The 26,107-nt window shown below is 43.9% G+C and overlaps 1 protein-coding gene across 1 annotated transcript in view; it reads left to right on the plus strand.

The window, feature by feature from the left end:
• Positions 1 to 26,107, plus strand: part of GRID1 (glutamate ionotropic receptor delta type subunit 1) — a 687,404-nt gene that overhangs the window by 439,084 nt on the left and 222,213 nt on the right. Inside the window, exon 5 of the mRNA XM_040623983.1 lies at positions 1,028 to 1,081. Within this exon, the coding sequence (XP_040479917.1) occupies positions 1,028 to 1,081 (54 nt within the window). The remainder of the gene's footprint in view (positions 1 to 1,027; positions 1,082 to 26,107) is intronic.

Here is a 26,107-nt window from a genome sequence, read left to right on the forward strand (position 1 = left end):
ACACACACACACACACACACACACACACACAGAGGACAACAATCTGATAGCTCTCTCCGGGTTCCTAGATGGCTTGGCACAGTGCCTGGCACTCAGCAGGAACTTGACATGTGCTAACGGGCAGAGTTCTTACAGGACATGCTTGACTACGATCGGTTCCTTCCCTCCTTTCGATCTGTTGGCTTTCCAATGAAAGGAGGGTAAAAGCACCCATAGAACACATGAGACACAAAATGAGGAACAGGGTCCTGTCTGCCTTGCCCTCTCACGCTTCCTTCGTGTATTCGACAGCAATATTCATTCATATATTGAACACTAAGTGCTGGTTATAGTGTAAGGTTCTGGGACACAACTGTGACCACCCAAGATGCGGAGACCACAAGCTGGTGAAGGAGATAGATGATACGAAATAAATAAGCTGCTAACTATTCAGGCACAGCAATAGCACGTGCTATCAAGAAATAGAACAAAGTGCTGTAAGAGAGAATGATGGGGGTGCGATCACCACCCAGAAACAAGAAGGAGCCAATTCTATGGGTCCTCTGTGGGTTCCTTAGAACTGAAGGCAGCTCAGAGCCCCAGCGGTGAGCTGCTGTCCTCCCAGGTGTCGTTCAGCACGGCTGGACGAGCTGCCATCCCTCCCTCGTTCCAGATTCCTGAGGCTCTAGCCTCGGGCAGTCATGAGAATCAGCCCCCTAAGCTCCCCTCCAGAACGGTGTTCTCCAAGAGAGGGGAGGAATGCCCCCACCTGTGGTAGCCCTGCGATGCCCACAGCAACAGGAACTGCCAACTTGCTTGGGGCTAGTGCATGAGAGCTTGGAAGAACAGCAGGAAATCAAACGTCTGTGTTCAAATGATGCGTCTTGTAGCTAAGGCAGCCAGAGCTGACCCCGGGGGACGGCATGTTTCGTGAAGAAAAACATCTCCAAGAGCAATGTTTATCAAACCCCGTCTCGGCTATCAGCCTGCGTGTCTGCCAGCTTCTGGCTTACTTCTGTTCATGTTGGTTTTCTTTTTCTCCCTGCAGGCCGTGGAGACCAACCTGGCTTCCAAGGACAGCCACTGGGTCTTTGTGAATGAGGTAAGAGCCCCAGAACGCTGAGGGGCGCAGCCTGCACCGAGCCCCCTGCCTCTCGGGAAAGCTCAGAGGGATGCCGTGGGGCCCAATTCTGACTTGGGGTGCTGGCGTGAATTCCAGGGCTCCACCGTGCGACACAGGTGTTCAGAGAGTCGGGCCTGACCTGCCAGCATGCTCACCTGGAGCAGGTGGGAACCCGTGGACGAGTCGAGATGGCAGTATGTGAAGAAGCAGAAGCCAAAGAGAGGTGGTGCCCGGCATGGGAGGCGCAGAGCGAGGGGAGGCAGCCAGCCAGGGGCCAGGCGCTGGAGAGATTAGGGCAGGTTAGAAAATGGGGTGCAGAGTGGGGCAGGGCAGAGGAATAAGGAGGGGATGGAGGAGGCTGAATTTTATGCAAGAGGTTGTGGGTGTATGTGTTACCTAACCGTGTGAGTGTGTGTGTGTATAAGAGTGCACGCGTGTGAGAGTGTGTGTCAGCCTGTGTGTGAGCGCATATACGGACATGTGTGTGAGTGCGTCTGTGTGTCCACCACCCGTGTGCAGCTGGTGGGGGCCGGAATCAGTGTGGCCATTTAAAGGGGGTAGATGGAAAGCGTCTCCCATGACAGGCCATCCCACTGCTTTGGGCCCTGGGAGGAAGGGGAGCACCAAGTTTTCCACGTGACTGGCCCTGGCCTCCTCCGCTCTGCGGACATGACATGTGAGTGGCCTGTAGCCACATGCCCTGGCTTTCCTGAAGAATCCCCTGTGCCCACGTGCCCATTCAGGAAACACCACCAGGGCAGCCTGTGTGACCCCAGCACGCTGTTAACAGAGCTGATTCTAGAAGGCGGTTCCTGGTGCGCCTTTCATCAGGGCTTCTGCCCTCAGCTGCTCCTAAATTAACTGATCAATTTCTAATGGCCTCATTCGAGAAGATGCAAGGTTTATTATGTAGGCAATTTATTCTTTTATGATGTGTGTTTCTTCATTAGCTCAGTGCTCTATGGCTGAAAGAGTTTTGGGTGGCTTATTTTAATAATTTTGCAGGTAGTATCAGATAGTAACTCTTGCAAGGCCCACTTTTCATGGCTTTCCTCCATAAATTCACGTCTTATTAGCTCTTCCCCGGCCAGTTGGAGACCTGCAAGGTAACTATCCATTTACCTCGGGTGGCGGATGGTTGTGCTGCTAATTAATTAGGAGGGACATCATGGCCACCACCCTATTCTTCAGAGCCTGGTGGAGTGCTCCTGGGTCCTTGGGAAGTTTTGATCCTCTGGGCTTTGTCAGCTTCTCTCCAGGTTTCTCAAAGTCTGGTTTTCTTTGTTCCAGAGAAGGGATGCTTTCCATGTGCCTCTTAAGACAAATGTCTGGTGCTGGCTTCTCTTTTATGGTGACTTCTCCGAACTGGATAGCCAGGGTTTCCCTGTAGCCCGTCTTCAAAAAGGACTCTGTTTTTACGTTTCTAACCCGTATTCTTTTTCCTCCCCTGCGTCTGACCCACCTCCAGGGCAGTCTGTCCCTCCCGACCCCCTCTTCAGGGCTGGGGGTAACTTCAGCATGGCTAGTGGTGAAGTGCCCCCAAGGGCATTGCTGGGGCAGCTGGACCCCAGGGCTTACTCAGGGTCACCAGGTGTGGACACGGCTGTCAGCCACACTGGAACAGCCTCACCCAAGAGAATGGCTATGCAACTCCCCGGTCAGCAGCACACTGCGGGCCGGCACACACATGTGCATGTCCCTGAACTGTGTGTGTCCTCCTCCTGAAGTGACCTCCCCACTCCTTGGCTTCTATGGGGAGGCTCTTCCTCTAGAGAGTGAAGGATATCACCTCCTATATCTTGATCACCCATCATACGCCAGGGACTTGTCAGGGCATTTTGTATTTGGCACCACCCTGTGTCCTGAACGACAACCCTTATGACAGTTATTAGCATCCCCATTGTACAGATGGGAAAGGACGGGCTCAAGAGGTTAAATCATTTGCCCAAGGTCCTGCCATTATTAAATGGTGCATTTGGGACTCTGTATGAAGACTGTCTGACTCCAAAGCCCTTTCTGCCAAAGGACATCATCATGCATGTGGCCCTGACAAAGATCCTTAACCTATGGTCGGGGTCTGATTCTGTAAGGCCACTAGGTAGGGCTCTACGCACGCATCAGTATGCACACTGATGGAGACACTCTTGGCTTTCGTGTCAGCTCATGGATGTTCTTGAAGCCTACGATCTGAAGGTAGGTCCCCCTATAAAGCTTGGACCCTTAGGCCCCTGTGTGGCCTCTGGTTAATGACCAAGATGTTCTCTTAATTGCATGTAGACTTCGCCGTAGGATCCAGCCACGTGCGGTACTGCTGTTTCCTGTTACAGTCTAGCCCCCCTGTTATTCTCATGATAGTTCTATCATTCTAGGCTCTAAATACAGAGCCACGGACAAAGTTTCCCAGTTGCTTTTCTGTTCGTCATTTGTGATCGATAAAATAAGGTGGGAAGAAGAGAAGCAAGGGAAGGCATTCGGTGGTTCCAACATGGTCTCCAGAGTTCAGCAACTCTCCTGGGGGCCCAGCTTCTCATTTCCTGAGCTTCTCCTCACTTCCCTGGAGGAAGTTCAGTTTGTCTGACAGGCTCAGGTTTGTGCTTCCTCCTCCCGTATCTTTCCCCAGGGAGGCCTGCCCTGTGGTCCCCAGCTCTGCCCCTGCTTCTCTCATTCCTCACAGACTCTCCTCCAGTTTCTCCCTCTGTATCTGACTTACTAAATATGTTTTCCTGGATTCAAGATAAACACTCAAAGTCACAGGCTTTTTTTTTTTTTTTTCCTTAATAGGGTGGTTTTCTTAATACACCTACCCCTTCACTGGTGAATATTGGTGTTGTAGGTTTGAGGTCTGTTTCATTTGGAGAAGAGGTAATTGGATGCAGAGAAAGCCTTGTGAGTATATGAGCCTCACTGACAGTTTCTAGTTTCTGCAGGTCTCTGGGTTTGACTGTGGGGACACTGGCAAGCAAATGTGCTTTTGGGTATAAGCTATATTTTCATTGATTGGTTAAATTATATGTTAGCTTGGAGGAGCGTGGGGAATTTGAAAGAACTGTGGAAAGCAGGGTGAACCACTAATCAGGGTGGCCACTAGGTCATGAGTCCCTTGAAGACATGGCCAGAATTCAGCTCATCACTGAATCCCCGGTGGCCCACGTAAAAAGTAGTTTCTTAGAAAGGTTTGGTTGAGGGGGCGCCTGGGTGGCTCAGTCCTTAAGCGTCTGCCTTCGGCTCAGGGCGTGATCCTGGAGTTCTGGGCTCGAGCCCCACGTCGGGCTCTTCCACTGGGAGCCTGCTTCTTCCTCTCCCACTCCCCCTGCTTGTGTTCCCTCTCTCGCTGGCTGCCTCTCTCTGTGTCAAATAAATAAATAAATAAAATCTAAAAAAAAATGTAATTGTTTAAAAAAAAAAAAAAAGAAAGGTTTGGTTGAAGGCAGGATATTACACTTAGGGTAGAACAAGTTCCTTAAGAGCATTTCCCAGGAGGCCTTCGAGGAGAGACAAAGGCATCAATTAAACTCGAGACTCAGGGATGGAGGAGGCCACTCTGGGTCATTCATTGGAAGCTGCCATTTGAGGACCAGTCAGACTCGACTGTGGGTGAACTAGGCGGTTTCTGGAACCTTTTCTCCTGCTGTTCTGGAGTGCTTTCTCTCCATGTGGCTTTCAGCAGATCTCAGGTGAGCCAGCGCTCAGGACAGGTGTCCTCAATGCCAGGTGGAGTCTGGGTGCAGAGGAGAATGCCCTCTCCATGAGGATCTGTCTCTTGGGAACCTTTTGGAGGAAATTCTTTTATGGAGCGCATATACAACTTTCCAGCCTCTTCCAGAACTAAGCTTGACTGGGACTCAGAAGTGCTCTGTTGGTTGCTGACCCACCAGATTGTGAGACTGGTTCTTCCAGACACGGGACCAAAGCATGTTTTGATGGAAATGGTTTAAGATGTTTAGAAAGCTCGGCAGAAGCTCATGCATAACCCTTGTGCTTAGGTTTCTCAGTGAGTGAGGCTCTGAGCTGCGGTCTGTGGAAGAGACAGAGTCAGCAAGTCCCTGGCACCCCTGCCCCATTTCCAGCAAATGTCAATGACCCCCACATCCCACGTTCGTTCCAGACCTTGCCTCTGAGCTCTGGACCCAGAGATCCAGATGCCTTCTGGACTTGGCTGTTTGGAAGCCTCTCGACCACCTCCAGCTCAGTGTCATCCCAGGGTCTGGACCTCTTCAGCCAGCCTTTGCCCAGAATGCCCTTGTGTTGTTGCCCCTCGGGCCTTAGCCCCCACCGTCTTGCTTTCACTGGTTTGCCACCAACACCCACTCTGTGAGGACCCTCCGGCTGCAGGCCTTGGCCTGGCCCAGAGGGGGTTTCTGTCAACCGTCTGAACTCGTCATCCTTCCAAATCTGGTTCTCACTCAGTGTTCCAGTCCCCCTCCCCTTCTGCTTGGCTCCCTACTCAGTGGAGACAAGCCAACATCATGGGCCCTGCCTCACAACCTGTCCAGGATGACCCTGACTATACCTGTGCATCCTCATTTACTTCTTACCCTTCTACTCACTCTCCCATGGCTCATCCCTGCAAGCAGATGAGTGACTTTGTTTCCTGTATTTATTTTCCTCTCCTGGCTCTGGCCTTTGCCAGGATTTCCCTTTCTATCCGGCATGCTCTTGTGAATCTCTGATTGCCAAGGACTTACCTTTCCTGCAGGGGTCTGCGAAATCTCTCCTTTGCCAAATGGTCTTTCTGGGTTTCCCCATTATTCATTCTCCTACCATCGTGCCCTCCTTGGCCCAGCTACGATGTGTTGGGGGCTTGGTGCCTGTGCCTGATTCCCTGAATAGCCTAGAAGTGGACCTCCTTTCCGTCAGGCTTCCTAGAGTTCCCAGCAAGAGGGACGCACACATAGGATGTGCTGCGTAAGGCTCCTGCTGCTGGTCTGTTTCCTGCTTCCTCACCTTGACTCTGCTTGTCTCACTGGCTACATGTGGGAGAAGAGCATTTATAACCATCGTGATCCTTCACAGACTCAGAAAGCTGTCCTCCTGCTCTGCGAGCTACAGCTGTTGGCACCCCCTTTCCCTGTGCTTGCAAGTCCCAGGGGGCACAAGCTCTTCCTCTGAGGCACCTGCATGCTCCCCTCAGCCCCGGTCCAGGCCTGAGCCAATGGCAGAGCCACCAGGGAGAAGGGCAGGGGAAGTGCTGGCGGGGCTTCCCACCGCAGTCTCCAAATTGCATTTGGAAACGCATGTTCTGCTAATTTGTAGGTGCTTTGTGGGAAAAGGCTTCTGTGATCAAAGAGGGTGGCAAAGTTCGAGTTAAAGAGTGAGAAAAGGTGTCTCCTGCAGGCATCCTCAGTCTCCGAGGCAGGCCGTGCTTTCCAAGGGTGAGGCTGTGCGCGCTGTCTGCCATATATGCATTTGTTCCAAATGCACTCGGGCTTTTCTTCTTGATGTGCTCCCCTCTGCTCCTGCATGGGTCGTTGGAAGGTGGTGGAGTGTCAGGGCCCTCAGGATGGAGGTCACATTCCTCCATGTGACTGATGAGGTTGTTCAGGAGCTGACCTCAGTGCCCTCCCTGGTCTTAGTGCCTGCCACCTCTTGTCCTGCAGAGCTGCTCTGAGTGGATCCTCAGAGATCTACACCACCCCCAGCACAGGGTCATCCCAGGGTCTGGACCTCTTCAGCTAGCCTTTGCCCAGAATGCCCTTGTGTTGTTGCCCCTCAGGCCTTAGCCCCCACCGTCTTGCTTTCACTGGTTTGCCACCAACACCCACTCCGTGAGGACGCTCTGGCTGCAGGCCTTGGCCTGGCCCAGAGGGGGTTTCTGTCAACCGTCCAGAGAATGAGCGTCAGCCCAGACTTCCAAATCTTCCCTGCGCCCAAACACACACAGAGTTAAAGCACGTGAAAATGAGAGGGGGCTACACATGAATAATGTGAGCGAGAGAAATGCTAATGCGCTAATTGAAGAAAACAAGAGAAAAGACCGTGATATGAATGCAGACTCAAAGAGCTTTAAGAAATCTCTATTTGGGACACAGAGAGAGGTCGGGAAAAGATTTCATTTTTTTTCTCTTCCTTTCATTTTGAAGACTCCAATTCTGTTTGGATATTAAGTCCCTGTACCATTTACTGTCTACAAATTTAATTTAGTAACACTCCAAACCAATTATGCTTGTTGTAATTGAGCTGCTTGTTTGTCTCCTCAGCCCCATTGTGGAGCCCTGGAGGACAGGGACCACATCCCACCCAGCTCTGTAGCCCCAGCTGGAAACCCGGAGCCCAGAGTAGGAGTCGCCATGTATCAGACGTTGCAGATACAGGCACTGTTTTTTGAGCATCGAGCTCTTCATCTATTTTTTTTTTTTTACTTAAAACTTTATAGCTTTATCGAGGATTAATTCACGTACAATAAATGCACATATTTAATGTACAGTTGACATTTGACATATGAGTGCACCCGTGAACTGTGACCACCATGACCCAAAAAGTATCCTTGTGCCCCTTGGTAATCCCACCCCCAGCCCCATCTTCTCCCACTCGCCAGGCAATTACTGATCTGTTCCCGGTGCTGGAGATTATTCGTATTTTCTAGAGTTTTACATAAATGGAATCATACAGTATGTACTCTTTTTTTTCTGTTTTCCTATGGCTATTTCTATCCAGATAATTATTTTGAGATTCACTCATTTTGCAATGTATACCAGTAGTTCCTTTTTTTAATCGAGGAGGGGTATCCAAATGTATGGATACATCACAATTTGAATATCTCTTTACTCATCGATGGACATTGGGGTTGTTCTAGATTTTTAGTCATTACAAATAAGGCTTTATGAATGTTCATGTACAAGTCTTTGTATGGACATATGCTTTCATTTTTCTTGGGTACATATTTATAAGTGGAATTGCTGGGCCATATGGCAGATGTATGTTTAACTTTTTAAGAAACTTCTAAGTTGTGTGAGTTCTAGTTGTCCCACATTGTGTTAAGTAGTTGACTTGTGATCAGGTTTTTGATATTAGCCATTGGCCTGGTGTATAATGGTACCTCATTATGATTGTAATTTTAATTTCCCTAAGGACTAATGATACTGAGCACCTTTTCTTGTAGCTATTTGTCATCTATATCTATATTTTTCCTGGGGGGGGGGATGCTGAGATCATCGATTTGAGAACTTTTTCTTTAGTGCTATTAACGTTCGCTCAAGTGATTTAATGGTATCCGCCCAATTTTGCTATGTTGTGTTTTCATTGTTATTCAGTTTAAAATACTTTCTGTATTACCTTTTGATTTATTCTTTGACCCATGGGTTGTTTAGAAGTATGTTACTCAGTTTCCAAATGTTTGGGGATTTTTAAAGGATCTTTCGCTTATTGATTTTTAATTTAGTTTCATTGTTGTCAAAGAACATAGTTTTTATTACTTGCATCTTTTAAGGTTTATTGAGACTTATTTGATAGTTCAGTATATTGTCTTTCTTGATAAATGTTTTATGTGCACTTGAAAAAGATGTGTTATCTATTGTTGTGTGGAATGTTCTATAAATGTCAATTAGGTCAATTTAGTTGGTAGGGTTATGTCTTTTGAATCCTTGATGATTTTTTGCCTATTTGTTCTATCAGTTATTGAGAGAGGAGTATCAAAATATTCAACTTTAATTGTGAGTTTGCCTGTTTCTCCTTGCAGTTTTATCTGTTGTTGCTTAATGTATTTTGAAGCTTAGTTACAAGAGGCATAAATGTTTAGGATTTTATGTCCTGCTGATTAATCTGTTATCATTACAAAATGACCTTCTTTATCCTTCTGCTCTGAAATGTTCTTCACTCTGAAATATAATTTGATGCTACTGCAGCTATTACAGATTTATTTGGACTAGTGTTAGCTTAATATGTCTTTTTCCATTCTTTTACTTTTAACCTACTTGTTTCTTTGTGTTTAAAATACAGCGTGTTTCTTGAAGTCCATTCATACTTGGATTTTGCTATTTTATCTATTGTAGCACTCGGCCTTTTAATTGCAGTGCTTACATAATTTACATTTAATGTGAGTATTGATATGATTAGTAGGTGTGCTTTCTTCACCTGGAAGCAAAATGAAGAAACTCACCCATCCTTCCTTTCTTCCTTCCTTCCTTCCTTCCTTCCTTCCTTCCTTCCTTCCTTCCTTCCTTCCTAGATTTTCTTTATTTATTTGAGAAAGAAAGAGAGAGAGAGAGAGCACAGGCAGGAGGGACAGAGGGAAAGAGAATCTCCAGCAGACCCTGCACTGAGCATGGAGCCTGACTTGGGGCTTGATCTCACGACCCTGACATCATGACCTGAGCTGAAATCAAGAGTCGGGTGCTTAACCGACTGTGCCACCCAGGTGCCCCTAAAGAAATGGTTTCTAAGGGGAGGGAGAGACCACTGAAGCCAAGCGCTGCTGTCATGAGGATGTGATGACAGAGTGGGTCAAAGGTGGGTTGGAGTTGGAGGACCAAGTCCCCAGGTACTTCAACGTATATTATTCCACTTCACAGATAAGGAAACAGAGGCTCAGGGAGATGGATTGATATTTCAGTGTTGCTTAGGAAGTGCCAGGGTCAGGATTTGAACTTAGGTGTGGGTGACTCCAAACTTAAGAAATATATACCGTCTGCCATGCTGCCCCTCTCTTACTTTTCCCCCTCATACTTAGCACTAACCAAACACTAAATACATGACTACATGACTGAATACCAGTGATATTCAAATGTTTTCATCATTTGGAAGTGATAATATAGTTGTTAAGGAAAGTCTTATTATAAAACTTTTATAATTTATTATTAGAGTTCTTCCCTTTAGGTGATTTTACATATTACCACCTTGTGCTCTTAGAGCTTCTCTGGAAATGATGAAAGACCCCCTACAAAAGCCCATGGGATTAAGCTAATACACGTCACGTGAGTAGTATTTGAAGGGAACAAACCATATTTACTAGAAATGTATTTCCACTCTTTACTCAGAATGTATCTCTTTTCCTTTCTCAGCCCAAAAGGAATCTGTGAAATTTAACACTTATGTTGACAGATATATGAGGAAATGGTTATCGTGTGACATCATTCTTTGGCCTTTTTCAAAGCCCCATGGGAAGGGTACTTGGAGCTGCAGAGATGGGTTTGGGACAGTATTAGAGAGCAGTGATACACCACCGTGTTTTAGATCAGTCTTTGGGAACACACCACGGATACTTCTTTGACTCCGGGCAAACTGTTTCACTTCCTTCCTTGAACCTTATTTTCTTCATCTGCTCAGTAGGATTCCTGATAGCTACCCCTTAGGGGATGGATTAAATGAGATAGCTCACCCGAAGTGACCCATCACAGGGGTCTGACATATAGCAAGCACTCTTGAAGGACAGTTCCTCTTAACAAATCACTAATGTCCTGTGGGAAAGTTTATCTTTGGAATTTAATCAAGGAGATATGTAACAGGTCAGTGCATTTCTTCATGAGTGCCAGGGGATGGAGACATGGCCTGACTCATCACCGGGGTGAACCTGAACTGTGATATATCTAATGTGGGCTTGCTGGGGCCCTCGTTTTCCCTCTCAGACTCCTACACATCCTTCAAGACTCAGCCCAAATTTTGGGCTCCCTCACTTTGCGACACCTATGAATTTCTTCAGTGGTCCTTAGCTTCTTCCCGCAGGTCCTGTCTCCCTACCAGGATTTGCATCTCTTGAGAATCCTTAGTTCATTTGTCATACATGTACTGAACACCTGTGAGGCACTGGGGACGCTCACGTGCATTTGAGAGAGATGCCCCTCTCCCTCAAAGAGCTGGTGGTTTCATGGGTGAGAAACACGTGCTCGTGGGTCACTAACCTCCAGCAGCTAGACGATGCTTGTAGGGGCCACTCCAGATCCTCTGCAATTTGCAGCCAAGTTCAAGCTCCCTGCAGACAGAACAGCTCAGCCAGATTCCTACCATTGATGTGGAATCGGACTCCGTGTTTTAGATGTGAGTCAACTGTCCCCAACAAGTACACTGTCGTTTTGTAGAGTTTTGACAGAAGGATGCTTGGGAAAGGGAGTGCTGACACTTAGGGAGTTTTAAAAATAGCTTTAATTACCACGTGCAGCAAATGTATCTGAAAACTAAAGGTTAGTGTTTACCCTTGTGCATTCCTATCCATCGCTTTTCCCACAAATGGGTTCTGATGGATTCCGATGAACTCACTACTTGTGCCAGAAAGATCCTATTATCTGTGCCTTCTACCCTGTTATTACACCTCCTTTGCCAGGCTGGATAATCACCATGTACCACACGGAGAGGCGAGAAGTAAGCACGTGTGCGCATGCGTGCCCACAAAGGGCTGCTGCCTTTGCACAGCATGGGGGGCTCACAGGCCCCTGGCGGGGCTCCCAAGGCATGTGCTTTCAAAACTGGAGTGTGGAGGTGGAGGTGGAGGCCAGAGATAATTCAGAACACCAAAACTTCTTGTGAAGTGTCTTAATTAATGTTTGAGGGCTCCTAAAGACCAGAGGCTTGGCTTTGGTTATGTTTCCCACTGTCTCAAACCGGAGGATGTTCTGTGCACTGGGGCCGACTGTCTCTTAGAGCTGGTTGAAGAATCCCGGACGAATATTGTCCACTTTCAGAAAGGGGAGTGAAGAAACCCTTTACTTGTCAGTGATCAGAACTAGGATGCAGTTTACTGCAGCCTTGCAGGCTTGTTGGCTGCGGAGGTGATCTGGGGCTGAGGAGCCAAGGGCTGCCAGTATCATGCCCAACGCTTCCCTGGTCAGGTGCAGAGTGGGGCTCCTGGGCAAGAATTGCTGAAGAGCCCCCCTTGTGAGGCCAGTGGGGTCCAAATGGCCTCCTCCCTACCCTTAGATCTCTGCTTGTTTGCTCTGGGGCATTGCAAGAACAGTGAGCCGAGTGGTTGCCTTCAAAAGCAGGGAAACTTAAATTTGAGTACTTACTGTGTGCTAGGCTCTGCTTTGGGTGCTTTATAGGCATTATTGCGAAACAAATTATATTTATCGATGAAATCCCACTTAAAGGGATTTCAAGAGGAATTTGAGAACCCATTCAAAGCGAGAAATTTCAAAGCAAGAAATTTGAACCCATTTAACAGGATATCTTCCTCCTTGCCCTCACGAAAGCTGTGCAGAGGCCCCTGGATTTTGCACTGTCAGGATCAATCATAGAAACTCTCTGTAGATAGATAGTCAGGAAGTTCCAGCACACTTTGGATCTCAAGCCTGGGCATGGTGATTTTTTTTCCTTTTCTGAATCTGAAAGACCCCATGCATTGGGCTCAGCTTTCCTAAATGACTACCCCCTACTCCTCTCTCACACCCAGCCTTGGATTAAGGTGTATCAGGGGATGGGTAGACCCACAAACCCCTCTTCTGTCTTCTTTCCATCTCAACCGGAAGCTTGCTGGCTCAAGCCACTTTGGCCACTCCCATCCTCTAAACCACAGAAGCTTCCAGCCAACATCATTGCAAATTCACGTATTTCTTGAAAGAAAATATCTTGGGAGAAAGAAGAGCACAAACTTTCTAGAGCAGAAAGTGTTGCTTACTTCTGTGTGTGTATGTGGGCGCATGCCTGGTAGGGATGGAGGGGCAGGGATAGAAGGAAAGTAGTGGAAAATTGCTCTGTTTTTTTTTTTTTTTCTGACTCTCTACAATAGTAAAACAAAAGACAAATTAATATACTAATGAATTATCCTTTCCAATAGCCTTATAGATGTAGTTATTTTGCCAAATTGAGGTTTCTCTGTTATGTTCAGCTTTGTATCCTACTGCTTTCAATTAATAATGTATAATTCACATTTTATCATGTCAGTGGCTAGCATTTGGAATAATATTTAATGGTCTTGTAGTAGTCTGTCGTTTGGAGGAATCATAATTTATGCAAATCTTCTCCGTTTGTGGAAACTTAGGTTAATTAATGCTGTTGTAAATACTGCAATTGACATGCTTTTACCTGGATCTGATGTGTCTCTGATTCCTGGTGATGATGAAACTATGGTTTCCAAGTATGGAAACTCTCAAGGAGCCTGAGCCCCTTTTATCGGAGTGCTCTGTCTCATTCCACTGTCATGTCTCGTGAGCATGAATATAATCGTTTTTCATCTTTACCAATATTATAGGTAAAAAGGCTCACTGCATTGTGTCCATTTGTATTTCTTTGCTTATTAGCCAAGCCAAACGCTTGGAACATTTATTCTTTTGATCATACCTGTTTCTAAAATTTTGTGACTTGTTGCTCATGTCCTTTGCGCAGATCTATTCATCTTTTGTTATAAGACTGGATCCTTACAATGACCTTCTGAGAGCGATGTTACTAACACTGGAGTCAAGATTACAAACTTGAGGGTCAGGAAGGGTCTAAGGTATCACAACCATATAAAGATGAACTGGAATTTTAAGCTCACGTTGATTTTTTAAAAAGATTTTATTTATTTATTAGAGAGAGAGTGAATGAGATGGAGAGGGAGAGAGAATCTGAAGCAGGTTCTGCACTGAGCACAGCCCAGCGCGGGGCTCGACCCCACAACCATGAGACCACGACCTGAGCTGGGCACTTAACCGACAGAGCCACCCAGGCGCCCAAGCTCACATTGATCTCGTTCAATGTGGTGCTGCCTTTGAGCCAGCCCGGTCCTACCTTAAAGGGAGATCCACGTTCATTTATGTCTTTTAAGGGTCAACGTGGCTGCACCAAAGAAATAAATCTTCCAGTTCTTATACTGGATCATTTTAATTCCTGAATCAATACTGGGTTTTATAACTTAAAGTGACATTGAATTTTCTATAAACTTTAGATAATACACAAAAACATCATGAAATTTTCTCTAATTTGTATCCAATAGAAGGGAATCAACAATGTCAGTGGGCCCATAGAAGGCACATAACGCAGTGTTTATGACTCAATCCAGAGACTCTTGTGTAAGGCCCTGGCTCTGTTTTGTGGGATTCATCAATGGCCCCAGGGAAGCCCCTCCAAGAAGACTTGCAGTGAGGGAGCCGGCTCCCTCCTTTCTCTTATGGGACATGGAATCACATCCATGTTCTCTTTTCCTCCTCTCACTAAATCCCCTTTCCCTCAGGTTTGACTCTTCTGGTTGTTGTTGTGGTTGTGGTTCTTGTTGTTTATAGCCTCCTTGTGGTTGAGAATTTTTAGTCAAGAAACTCATTCTCCATCATCTTCCTTGGTCAATCTGCATATGTGCCAGGCACTTCACTATGGAATTTCATATCATTAAAGCTTCGTACCTCCAAGGGAAATTCCAGTTTAGCATAATGGTTTCATTTAATATAAAATGCGGTTTCCTCTTCCAAACATTGGCTTCAGGAGGAGGGGTGCTATGATCCCTTAGGTTTTTGTACCTCTGCTCACGTGACACAGCCCAGGGAGGGAGGTGCACCCTGGGTGTAAGATGGTCACAACAACGAGCTGCCAAGACTGGGAAGTGTGGTGACAACTGGGGGTGGAATTGTGGGCAGACATCTAATTGGGCAATGGTTTGTAGTGGAAGGTGCTAATATGTGGGGAAGGGCACAAAGAGATTCTGCTACATCTGATCCTACAAGGATTTTGACTTTTATTCTGAGTGAGCTGAGGCCCCGCTAGAGCATTTTGAGCTGAGGACTGATATCATCTGAGTTATGTTTTGGAAGGACCACCCTAACTTCTGTGTTGAAAATACACTGTGGGCATTGGGGTGGGAAAGGACACAAAAAAGAAAAAAAAGATTTAAAAATTAGGGTCTTTAATTAGAGATGATGGTAGCTCGGACCAGAGTGGTATGAGCAGAGATAGTGAGATATGGTCAGATTCTGGAATTTTGAAGACAGGGCTGACAGACATTGCTGGCCAAACTGATGATGTACATTGAGGGCAAATGACTAACCCAAGAGCAAGCACCTAGCAAGTGTTTAAAGTAGAGGAAGGGAAAAGGAGGTGTTAGGCTGTGTGGGGAGTGAGTGATATTTTAGGTAGGTTGTTCTGGATTTGAACCAGGCAGTCTAGCTCTAGTGCATACACCCATTATTGAAGTATAATTGATATTAAAAATACTGCACAATTTGATGGGTTATGATTTGGAGTTTTGACATATACACCTTTGAAAATATCGCCACAGCCATGATAATGCACCTTTCTATTACCCATGTAACCAGTTTCTCTCTCTCCACCCAATCCCAGGTAACCTCTGATCTGTTTTCTGTCAGTATAGATTACTTTGCATTTTCTAGGACTTTATATTCATGGAATTATACAGTACATACTCTTTTTTTGTCTAGATTTTTTCATGCAGCAAATGCATTCATGTTGTTACATAGATTGATGGTTAATTTTTATATATGGTGTGAGGCTAATTTTTGCTTTATTTTGATTTATTTCTGTGCATGAATATTTAATTGTTCCAGCACCATTTGTTGAAAATAATCTTCTTTCCCCTTTGGATCGTTTGTCAAAAATCAATTGGCCTTCAATGTTTGGATCTATTCCTAGATTCTCTCTTCTGTTTCATTGACCTATATGTCTATCTTCACACCAGTGCCACACTGTATTTTTAACTGTAGCTTTCTGGTTAGTCTTGAAATCAAGTGGAGTAAGTTTTCCACCTTTTCCTTCCTTAAAAATTTGCTTTTACCCTTCTACATCCTTCATGTTTTCATAGGGCTGAGACTAGGATGAGGCAAGCCGGGCACCTAAGGCACAAAATTTAGGAGGGAACTCACCCTCGAGTTTGCGCAAGCACCTCAGCTTAGTTCTAGCCCTACGTTTCCATATAAATTTTAGAAAAAGGCCTGCTAGGATTTTAATTTCATTTGTATTGAATCTAGAGATAATCTGAGGGAGAATTGAGGGCTTCATAATATTGAGTCTTCTGATCCATGAACAAGGAATATCTTTTCATTTATATTATATATCCTCCTTAATTATTTTCAGCAATGTTCTGCAGTGTTAAATGAATAGGTCTTGTTAAATTCGTCCCTACATTTCTAATACGGAATTTCTAATATTTTTGATACAGTTATAAATGGTGCTCCTTTTTCGATTTAAGTTTACAATTGTTTGTTGCTAATATGTAGAAAATACCAATGATTTTTGAATATTGCCCTTGTATCTCACAACCTGCTAAACTTACATATTAGCTCTAGTGGCTTTATTTGTAGATTTACTCATATTTGCTGTACAGACAATCATGTTACATGTGAATAAAGACAGTTGTACTTCTTCCTTTCTAATCTAGATCTCTTTGATTTCTTTTTCTTGCCCCATTGCACTGGCTAGAACCTCCAGCACAATGTTGAATAGAAATAATAAGAATGTACACCTTTGCTTTTTTCCTGATTTTAGGGGGATACATTCAGCTTCCTATCATTATTTATGGTGTTAAATATGGGTTGATCATTGATACTCTAATCAGGTTGAAGAAGTTTTCTTTTATTCTTGACTTACTTAGGGTTTTTAATATAATTAGAAATTGGATTTTGTCAAGTGTTTTTTATGCATCTATTGATATATTCACATTATTTTTCTTTTTTGTATTCTGTTGATGTGAAGTACTAAATTGATTCATTTTCAAGTGTGAAACCCACCTTACAGTCCTGAGATGAATCCCACTTGATCATGATGTTGCTGGGTTTTGTTTTGTTTTGAGTTGTTGAATTTACACTTAGCTAAAATATTAGCTAAGATATTTTAAGGAAGTTTTTTATCTATGTTCATGAGGGAAGTTAGTTTGTAGTTTTCTTATCTTGTAAATCTTTTGTCTGGTTTTGTTATCAGGGTAGTGCTGACCTCCTAGAATAAGAATGTGTTTTCTTCTCTTCAGTTTTCTGAAAGAATTTGTGTAGAATTGACATATCTTCCTTAAACATATGTAGAATTCACCAGTGAAGATATCTGGCCCTGGAAGTTTCCCTAACTACCCACCCATCTCCACGATGGGAAGGTTTTTAACAACAAATCCAGCTTCTTTAGTAGAAATAAGAATATTTAGTTTATCTCCCCCCCACCACCCAAGTGAGGTTTGGTAGTTTGCATCTTTCAAGGAAGTTGTCCATTACATCTAAGTTTCTAATAGTTCTGATCTGCTTGTGATAAATTCTCCACCTTTTGTTTTACATTCCTTAACGATGACATTCACTTATGGTTCACCTTGTTCCTGATGGGAGATCAGCTGTCATTCTTATCTTTAGTTTTCTCTGCATATTGGGTCTTTTTCCTCTGGTTGCTTTTAAGATTTTTCTTTTTCTCTGTGCCTATGTGCTTGGGTGTGGATGTCATCAAATTTAGAAATTGTTTGACCATTATTTCTTTCAATATTTTTTCTGTCCTTCCCTATCTCTCTTCTCTTTCATGGACTTAAATGACATGTATATTAGGTTGCTTGAAATTGGTCCCCTGCTCACTAATATTCTGTTGATTTTTCCCAGTCCTTTTTTATCCCCTCTGTGATCCATTTTGGGACTTTTTGTTTTGATACTTTCACATTCATTTATTTTTCTTCTAATCTGCTGTTGATTTCATCTAGAGTAATTTTCATCACAGACATTGCATATTTTATTTGTAGAGATTCAATTTGCGTCTTTTATTTGTCTCCCTATCATGTACATACTTTCCTCTACGTTCTTGAACATATGGTGTGTGTTTATACTATTTATAATATCTGTTTTAATGTCCTATTCTACTAATTCTACCAGCTGTATTATTTCTGGGTCTGTTTCCATTGATTGATTCTTCTTCTCATTATAGATAGCATTTTCCTGTTTCTTTGTGTGCCTGGTAATTTTAGATTAGATGCCAGACATTGTGAATTTTACATGGCTGGGTGCTTGATTCTTTTCTCCCTTTAAATACTTCCTCCCTCTACTCCTCCCCCCTTTGACAGAGTGAAGTTATTTTGGAATATTTTGATTTTTTTGAGTCTTGCTCAGAAGCTTTGTTAGGTCAAAAACAGTTTTAGTCTGTTGCTAATTTGATCCATTATTGAGGGTTGGTAAACCTGATCCTTCCAGGTGGTCCTTTCCTTAGACTCAGGTAGTTACTTCATTCACATCCACTAATCAATACTCAGCTAAAGACTCAAAGGTAACTTTCAGTAAATTTCTGGAGGGCGTTTTTTGTGTAGCTCTCTCTTCTCTGGAATTCTGCCTTATGAATTGAAATTGTGTTGGCCTTCTCAAAACCCAAACTCTCTTCAACTCATGGAGGCCGTCAGGCTCTTCCTAGGTTTCCCCTTCCTCTGCTGCAACCTGGAAAGTCTCTGTTAGTGTTAAGTTCATGCTCACTTCATTTGTTTCTTTTCTCTTGGGTAGCACAACAGGGATAGTTGTTTAATACCTGAAAACTGCCCTTTCATATGTTCTGTTTTTTATTTAAGGTGAATGGTTATTTCAGTCCCTATGAGTCCATCATGGTCAGAATTTATACAGTTAATTACCATGCTCTATACCTTCTACTCTTCTGAATTTATATTCTCAGATCTTTACACTTGAGTCTACACAATTGGATCCAGTTCAGATGTGAGGGCTTTGCTACGGTAAACATGGGGCTATAAACTTCAGAGCCCTCCACTTCAGGCTCTGGGTCATGCAATTTTATTTTCATATCCTATTTGGAAATTTTTAAAATACTATTTCAGGATTTTAAATTACAATGCAATTAAAAATTATAATTTTCTGCCAGTTCCTTGGGGATTAAAAAACCATGAAGTGTTAATGTGAAACATAAGGTCTCATTTTGCTAGTGGTGGGGATAGTTGTGCACAGATAAAAGCAGATTTAAATATTCTCCTGAGACAAACAAATAGGAATTGCAAACAAAATAATTAAAGTGGTTTGTAGCGAGCAAGCAAATGAGTGCTGTGAAGGATCAGCTGCTATTATATTTATTTTTCCGTTTGAATATCTGCCTGGGAGTAAGTTGAAAATTGAAGCCCTGATCAGCTTTTAAAAATTGAACAACAGAACGAAGAGCATTGGCTTTATGTTATAGAATTACTTAGGTCAGAGATTCAAATACTAAAATTTTTGAGGGTCACCTTTTTTTGGGGGGTGTGGAATTCTGAAGAACTCCTTTTCCTCTTTGCTCCCTTTCTCCCTCCCTCCCCCTCTCCCTTCTCTCTTTTCCTTCTTCACTCCTTCCTCCTTCTCTTCCCTTCTTTCTTCATAAGTATTTCCCAGGCCTGGTGCTCAATATTAGAAAGACAAGAGAATATGAGAGACATACACCTTCCCCTCAAGGAGCTGGTTCTGGTTCCAAGCCCAGCATGGATGGAGCAATGGATTAGCACCTGCAGTCTCCTTCTGGTTGTGCAGGGAACACAGAATTCACGGTGCCCCCAGATCTGAATCAGGGTTGTGGCTCTACAGTAAAGGACTAGAGGATCCTTAGAGATTTTGGACCCGAGTAAATGGAGTTACCTTATTCAGCTCTTGAGACCCCTATTCCAGTCGAATTCTGCCGTGTTCTACTGGGGCCATAAGGTTGCACGAAGGGCCACTTTTCTGACTGTGACTGTAGAGCCTTGTTACCTGGACAAGTCTTACTCAGACTCTGCCCTGAGTTGTTGAATTGTGTAGACACTGCACTTCTGCCCTTCCCTCCAAATGGCAGACAAAACTATGCTTAGCTCGTCCCGACAGTTATTCGTGCTTTTAATACTCAGGCCCAGACCTGCAGAAGAATACATTTCGGGTCCAACTTAGAGCATATTTCAGGTATATCACATCTGAAGACGAGGGGGTCAGGTTAGCAATCCCTGAACCACTTCTGGGAAGTGCTTTGACCTACCTTAGATGTTCAGAGCCCTTGGAATTAAGGGAAACTACCTGAGCAGAGGGGAGTGACATGGGGTTGTGGGAATTCAGAACTTGCAAACTTGCTGGGAGCAGGAAGGCCGAAGAAGATGGGGGCAGGGAAATGAGGGAGGGAGGAAGAGTGAGATCCACGAGAGGGAGTGGAAATGGGAAAGGAGAAAGTGAAAGTAAGAGACAAGAAAGAAAGGAGAGGAGAGAAGGGGGGGCTGTAAATCTCACAGACAGCCCACTCCAGCCCTGCCATCAACCATAAATAACTCGCAGCCAGAGGAGCTTTACCGACTGTCTCCCGTAAATGCTGGGGACATGTGTGGGTCCCCTGGCTCATTGGAAGACAGATGTCCACCTTGTGCTCATGGTCAAATATAATAGAATAAAATGTGATGAAATAAAAAGTCAATTAAATGAAATAGAATAAAAGAGCCACTAAAAATGCAGAACCCCAAGGGACTTTTTTGGGCTTTCTGGACGAGATAGCAGATTCTCCTGTAAGGCGGCAGGCCTGGGGGAGGGTTTCCCAGAACTGCACAGAGAGCCTGAGGGGACATCTGTTTCATCCTACGGCCGTGGCCGGGTGCAGGTCTTTAGGAAACAGGGCCAGCTACTCACTGCTAGCTGTTCTGACTGGGCCACTCGGGGGAATGGGCTGTGATGGAGGAGGTGGGATGTGGGGACAGCTCTGCCACCTGTATCCTGGGCAGCCCTGGGTAGAAAGGGGAGGCAGAATACTGGCTTTAATGTGAGCAGAACCCATTTGTGTCACATAAATATAAAGGAAGCCATACAAATTTTCATTTAATGGACCATTTTATTTAATGATAGGATGGTTGAGTCCTGGTTTGATGTCTTGGCAGGGAGTCAAGTGAACTGTGGGGTCCCTTGGGGATGACGAACAGGAAAGAACTACATGCAGATTGAGCTGATCTGCTGTGAGCTCCCTTAGGGATGTGCACGAGGCTCCAGGAGCCACGGGGTGGAAAAGGGCAGAAAGAGGGCTCCTCTGGCTTGCCCTGAGGCCAGGCTATGGCCGATGTTTTGGTATGAAGAGGTTTAGTTTCTGAGTTAGAAGGATAAGGAGTGCTCACAAGGCTCCATATTAGACATGTTGAATCCCATTGCGTTCAAGTCACTGAATTAAGTCAAACCCCTGGAAAGTATTGTTACCCATTCACAGGTGACACTCAGAGGAATTACGTGCCTTGTCCAAGTCATACAACCAGGGAGAAGAGAAGCCAGGACTGGAACCCAAACCCACTGGATTCTCTTCACGTCACTGCATAATATGTTAGACCAGTGTTTCTTAAATTTGAGCGTGCCTACTGCTCAAAATGCAGATTCCGATTAGATAGGTTCAGGGTAAAGGCTGAGATTCTGCATTTTTAAACACACTCAGAGATGATGCTGATGCTCTTGGCCCATGGACCACACTCCGGGGAGCAAGGGCATCCTCTATGGCAATTTTCTACATCCCGTGTAAAACAGGGAGACTCATGCACACTGCATGAGCTTTTAGGGGATGATGAAGGAGACCGGGTGTCTCTGGTCGGAACCACCACTCAGGAACTGCCGTTCTGCCACCTTTTCTGTCCTGGAGTTGTAACCAGCCCCAAGCTTTGGCAGTTGCCTCCCACCCTGTCTTCCTCACCAGGATGTCCTGGTCTCCATGGAGCCTTAGCTTGCCTTGCCTTAAGTGCTCCGTAGGGATGTGAAGGCGGCAGATCTTCTAAAAAAGCCTGTTAACTTTGTTGAGAGGAAACCTTCCATCACGACTTTATCGAATCCTCCTTTTTTCTCTCTCAAGCCAGCTTTGTCTGTGAAGTTTCCCTGCTATCATCAACTTTAGATTACTGGCATCATGGTTGTTAGGAGGGAAATAAACTTTATTATTTCTCCAGAGATGGAATAATGCTGGTATCACACAGATGTTTGATAGATCTAGGTCTTTCTAAAGAATAAAAGGAAATGACTAATAATGTGATTACATAGCCCTATATAAGGTTAGAGCTTTATATAAATGTTTAATAATATTTTCCCCTGATATCAGAAGGTTCTGAAATTTTACTGAAGTCTTAAAGATCAGACAGAAACTATTTGTGCATGAGTTTTGCATCAGATTTGCCAAAGTGTATATTTAGGAAAAGGAGATCCTTACCATTTTAATCGCTGTTTTGAAGATTTCTCCTCATTATGAAAATTTATCCTCTTTGCTGCTCAAACAGACATGGAGTAAGACTTCTGCAATGATTCTGTTTTAAACAAAAATTTCCAAGAGGCGTGGAAGATATAGGGCATGACATTACAAACACCTACCTGTCCACCGTTCAAATTTTGCCACGTTTGAGATCTCAATTTTTAGGAAGCTGACCATTTCAGATATAATGGAAGTCTGTTCTGTACCTGCTTACATTAAGTCCCATTAAATGCTGTGTCAGTCACATTGTTTTTTACTACAAGTAACAGAAACACATGAATCCAATTTCCTTCAGTGATGTGAGGCTTTATCATCTCACCTTAGAGAAGGCTCAGAGGTAGGTGATGAGGTTACAGGGCAGGGTGATTTAGCCGCTAACTAGTTCCTCGGGGATCCTTGGTCTGTCTGTTGTATTCACTGTGCTCACCCTGCCATCAAGTGGAGTTTCCCCATGACGCCAACCTCCAGAGGCAGAAAGGTGCTGTGTTTTCTTGGTGGTCATCTTAGGATTGAGCAAACCTTCTCAGAATCCCTCAAGGAGAACCCCTTCACATCTCAACAGACAGAAATAGAGTCATGAACCTTCTCCTCGAACTGCCTAGAGTAGTGGGACCACCCAGTTTGGCTCGGACCAAGCAGGATGCACCTGTGGTCCTGGGTTCCGGGGTCACCTTCCACCACCTCAGATCCCAAGGTGGAGGGAAGGGCACCTGTTCACACAGGGTTCTGCCAGCCTAGAAGAGGAGGGGTAAGACTGTCAGGTAGGCAGCTAATCTGTTTGCTAGCCCCCCTCTCTTTCCACAGTGGCAACCACCAGAAGTTGGTGTGTGTCCTCCACATCTCTTTTTACTATTGCACATATCTCTACTATAAGTGTCCTGTATTCGAGCTATCGTTCTGTAACTTGCTCTTCCTTTTCTTCCTTTCTCGTCTGTTTTCCTTACCTCTGGTATCTACGTGGTGTAGGCGATAATGTAGTACTGTAGGTGTATCCAGTGATTTTCATAGCGGCATAGTAGTTCCGCATATAAATCCCATTGCCTCTGGTTGTACTTTTGTTGTCCTTGTTATTACCTCAGAGGCCTGAGGGGAAGTGAGGAAGAAACAGCTGAGTGGGACAGACACGAAAACTCTTGTGTCTCCCAATTATCCTGTTGAGGTTGTCCTCATTGTTTTCATTCTTCTCATGGTTAGCAACAAGCAGAACTTTCAAAACCATTACTAGTGTCAGTATTGGTTGTTTGTCAGCTTTTGGGGGTCAAAGGCTTCTTTGAAAATCAAATATAGCTCATGGGCTTTCTCCACAGGAAAATGCACACATACTTATATACTTAGCATTTTTTGGAGTGGCAAGCCCGCCTGAAGCCAGCTAGAGACTCTAGCTGAAGACACACGTTGCTTCTAAATTGAGGCTGGAGGCAATCAGGTCTTATTCTGTTCCTTATTGTGCTAAGAAGGACAGTTGGGCTTTCAACCAGTGGATGAAGTAACACCTGAGAGGATGTGAGGATTGGCTTTTCTTCAGAATTTGTCTGACTTTTCTTTAGTCTTAGCTCTTCGTACATGGAGATTTGTAAAGGTTTCCTGATAATTTATCTGACTCAGAATGAAGATGGTCTAAGTTTCAGTGCGCATGTTCAGTACAAAATTAGACGGAGTGAGTTTTTTTTTTTATTCAGTCTCACAGATTATTTCTTTCATAGAAATCTTCCTTTGAGTATGCTACAAAGCATAAGAGTCTCCCGCCACCCTCCGCTCCCCGTCCCGATGATGAGAAGAATGGATGTTCCCTGGGAATTCTATCCCTGTTTTCTTCTCTACTTGTTTTAGTTGTTACAATATTTTTGTTATCAAACTACAAGTATTTCTTACATTGAAGAAGGATTCAGTGGTACTTTGCCATCACCCTGTTCCAATCTCATCCGTCAACATGTGGTCTAGGTTCTGCATTTCAGCTCTATCTAAAGATGATCCATTTGCAACAACCTCAGTCCAAGACACCATCATCTTTCACAGAGATGATCTTTTGAGTGAGCAGTATTGATGAGAGAGGATTTATGGGGGGAAGCTATGAGATTGTAGGAGGGCAAAGTAACAGAATATTTCAGGGGGGATATTTCTGGAGTGACAGACAAAATAATTTGGAAACTATAGAATATTTACCTTTTGGGACACACAACTGGGAGATAATTGAAGAATACAATTGGGATTTGACCAAATGGAGAAGATTGTACATATTTCTCTTGGGCCCCTCAGAAATAGCCCTCCTTCTAATATTAATGACAATGAACTTAGGGAAAGGTAGTTAAATGAAGCAAATAGAAATTGTAGCGTGATAACTGAGGTTTAGTTAGTCAAACACAGCCAAAATATATGAGGAGTTTGGGAGGTAGGTGTGTGTCCCAGGAAAAGAGTGGGATCATATGCTAAAGAAAGAAAATTCTAAATAAAAGGATTAGTAGTACGTCTTTGTGGAAGAATAATTAGCCTGAATGACGCTCTCAAATGGAAAAGAACTAGAAAAGCTGGGTATAATATACTTTAAAAATATTTTTAAATGGATCACTTAGCAGTCAAAAGTAATGTCCACAGAGGCCAGATATAAAGTGAAAATTGAAACTTTGCGAAATACTTGAGCTTCCAATTTAGGTGTTGCCTTGAATCTATTGGTCAAACTGCAGAAACCTTGAGCTTTTGTTCTTCTGTCTGTGTGGGGCATAAAACACACAAGATCAGTGTAAGAACCAATCAGATGTGAGGTTTAATGGGAGATTTTGTCATAAAGCTAGAAACTTAGATTCTTGGTATAAAGGTTAACTAGAAATGAACTCACTGTGCAGAAGGGAATAGCAAGAAAAATGTTCTCTCTTGATCTTGGAGTTGCGTGGAGGGGGTAAATTTTCTTGAGCATGGATGAGCCCCATGCAGGTTTATGACCCAAGTTGTACCACCTGTGGTGCCTAACGAAGCTAAGAGGAAAGTTTGGTATTAACTTCTGGGGTTATAGATGGGCAATGTTCCTAAGGAGGTTGTAGAAATGAGCACAGATATTCCCTGAAGGAGTACAAATTTGAGTCCGACTTCAAGGGATTCATAAGGAAGTTCTGAGGGAAATAAGATTACACACAAGAAAGGAAAGAGAGGAAGGAGGAAGGAAGGAAGGAAACAAACCACCATGAGTGAGAGCCGGGGTTGGGGGGAGGAGAGTTTAATCAGATCTGAAATGAACTGTGGATATTAGAATTATCTGACATAGACTATTAAATAAGTATGCTTAAATATGTTAAAAAAGATAAAGAGATGCTGGAAAAGATAAGCAAGGAATAAAAGCCATCTAAAAATAAAGTAGAATTGAGAAATAAACAGCTTCAGGCAATTAAAAACCAAATCATTAAAGTTAAAAAAATATAGGATAAGGATAAAGGATGAGTTAAGTATCAAGGTGGACACATATCTAGAAAGAATTGGTGAACTAGAAAATGTGAAGAGATTTAGAAGGCAGCCCAGAGATACAGAGAGATGGAAGATATGAAAGGGAGATGAAGGTACATGGAAGAGAGAACGATAATACTGGATTTCTAGAAGGAAATAGGAGATGGTGGGGAAGAAATAATATAAAAGGATAGTATGGTCTAGAATTCTCTGAAATTACTGAAAGAAACCAAACCCCAGATCTAGGAGGCTTAAGGATAAAAGTAAAAATAAAAAATCCATTCCTAGAGACCTCATTTAGCATGCTACTGCAGAACACCAAAAACAAAGAAAAATCTAGAGAGCATTCAGGGAACAAGCAGAGGTCCTCTTCAAAGGAATGGCAGTTAAACAGATTGCTAATATCTGGAGTTAGTGGGCTGAATAATGGCACCCAAAAATATCCAGGGCCTAATCCCCGGAATCTGTGTTACCTTATATGGCAGAAGAGATTTTGCAGGCGTGATTAAGTTAATGATCTTGGAGGGGGGGGGACTTGGGTTATCTGTGTGGGCCCTAAATGCAATTTCAAGTGTCCTTGTA

The sequence above is a fragment of the Ursus maritimus genome, unplaced genomic scaffold (assembly GCF_017311325.1).
Source record: "Ursus maritimus isolate PB19 unplaced genomic scaffold, ASM1731132v1 scaffold_7, whole genome shotgun sequence".
NCBI classification, from domain to species: domain Eukaryota; kingdom Metazoa; phylum Chordata; class Mammalia; order Carnivora; family Ursidae; genus Ursus; species Ursus maritimus.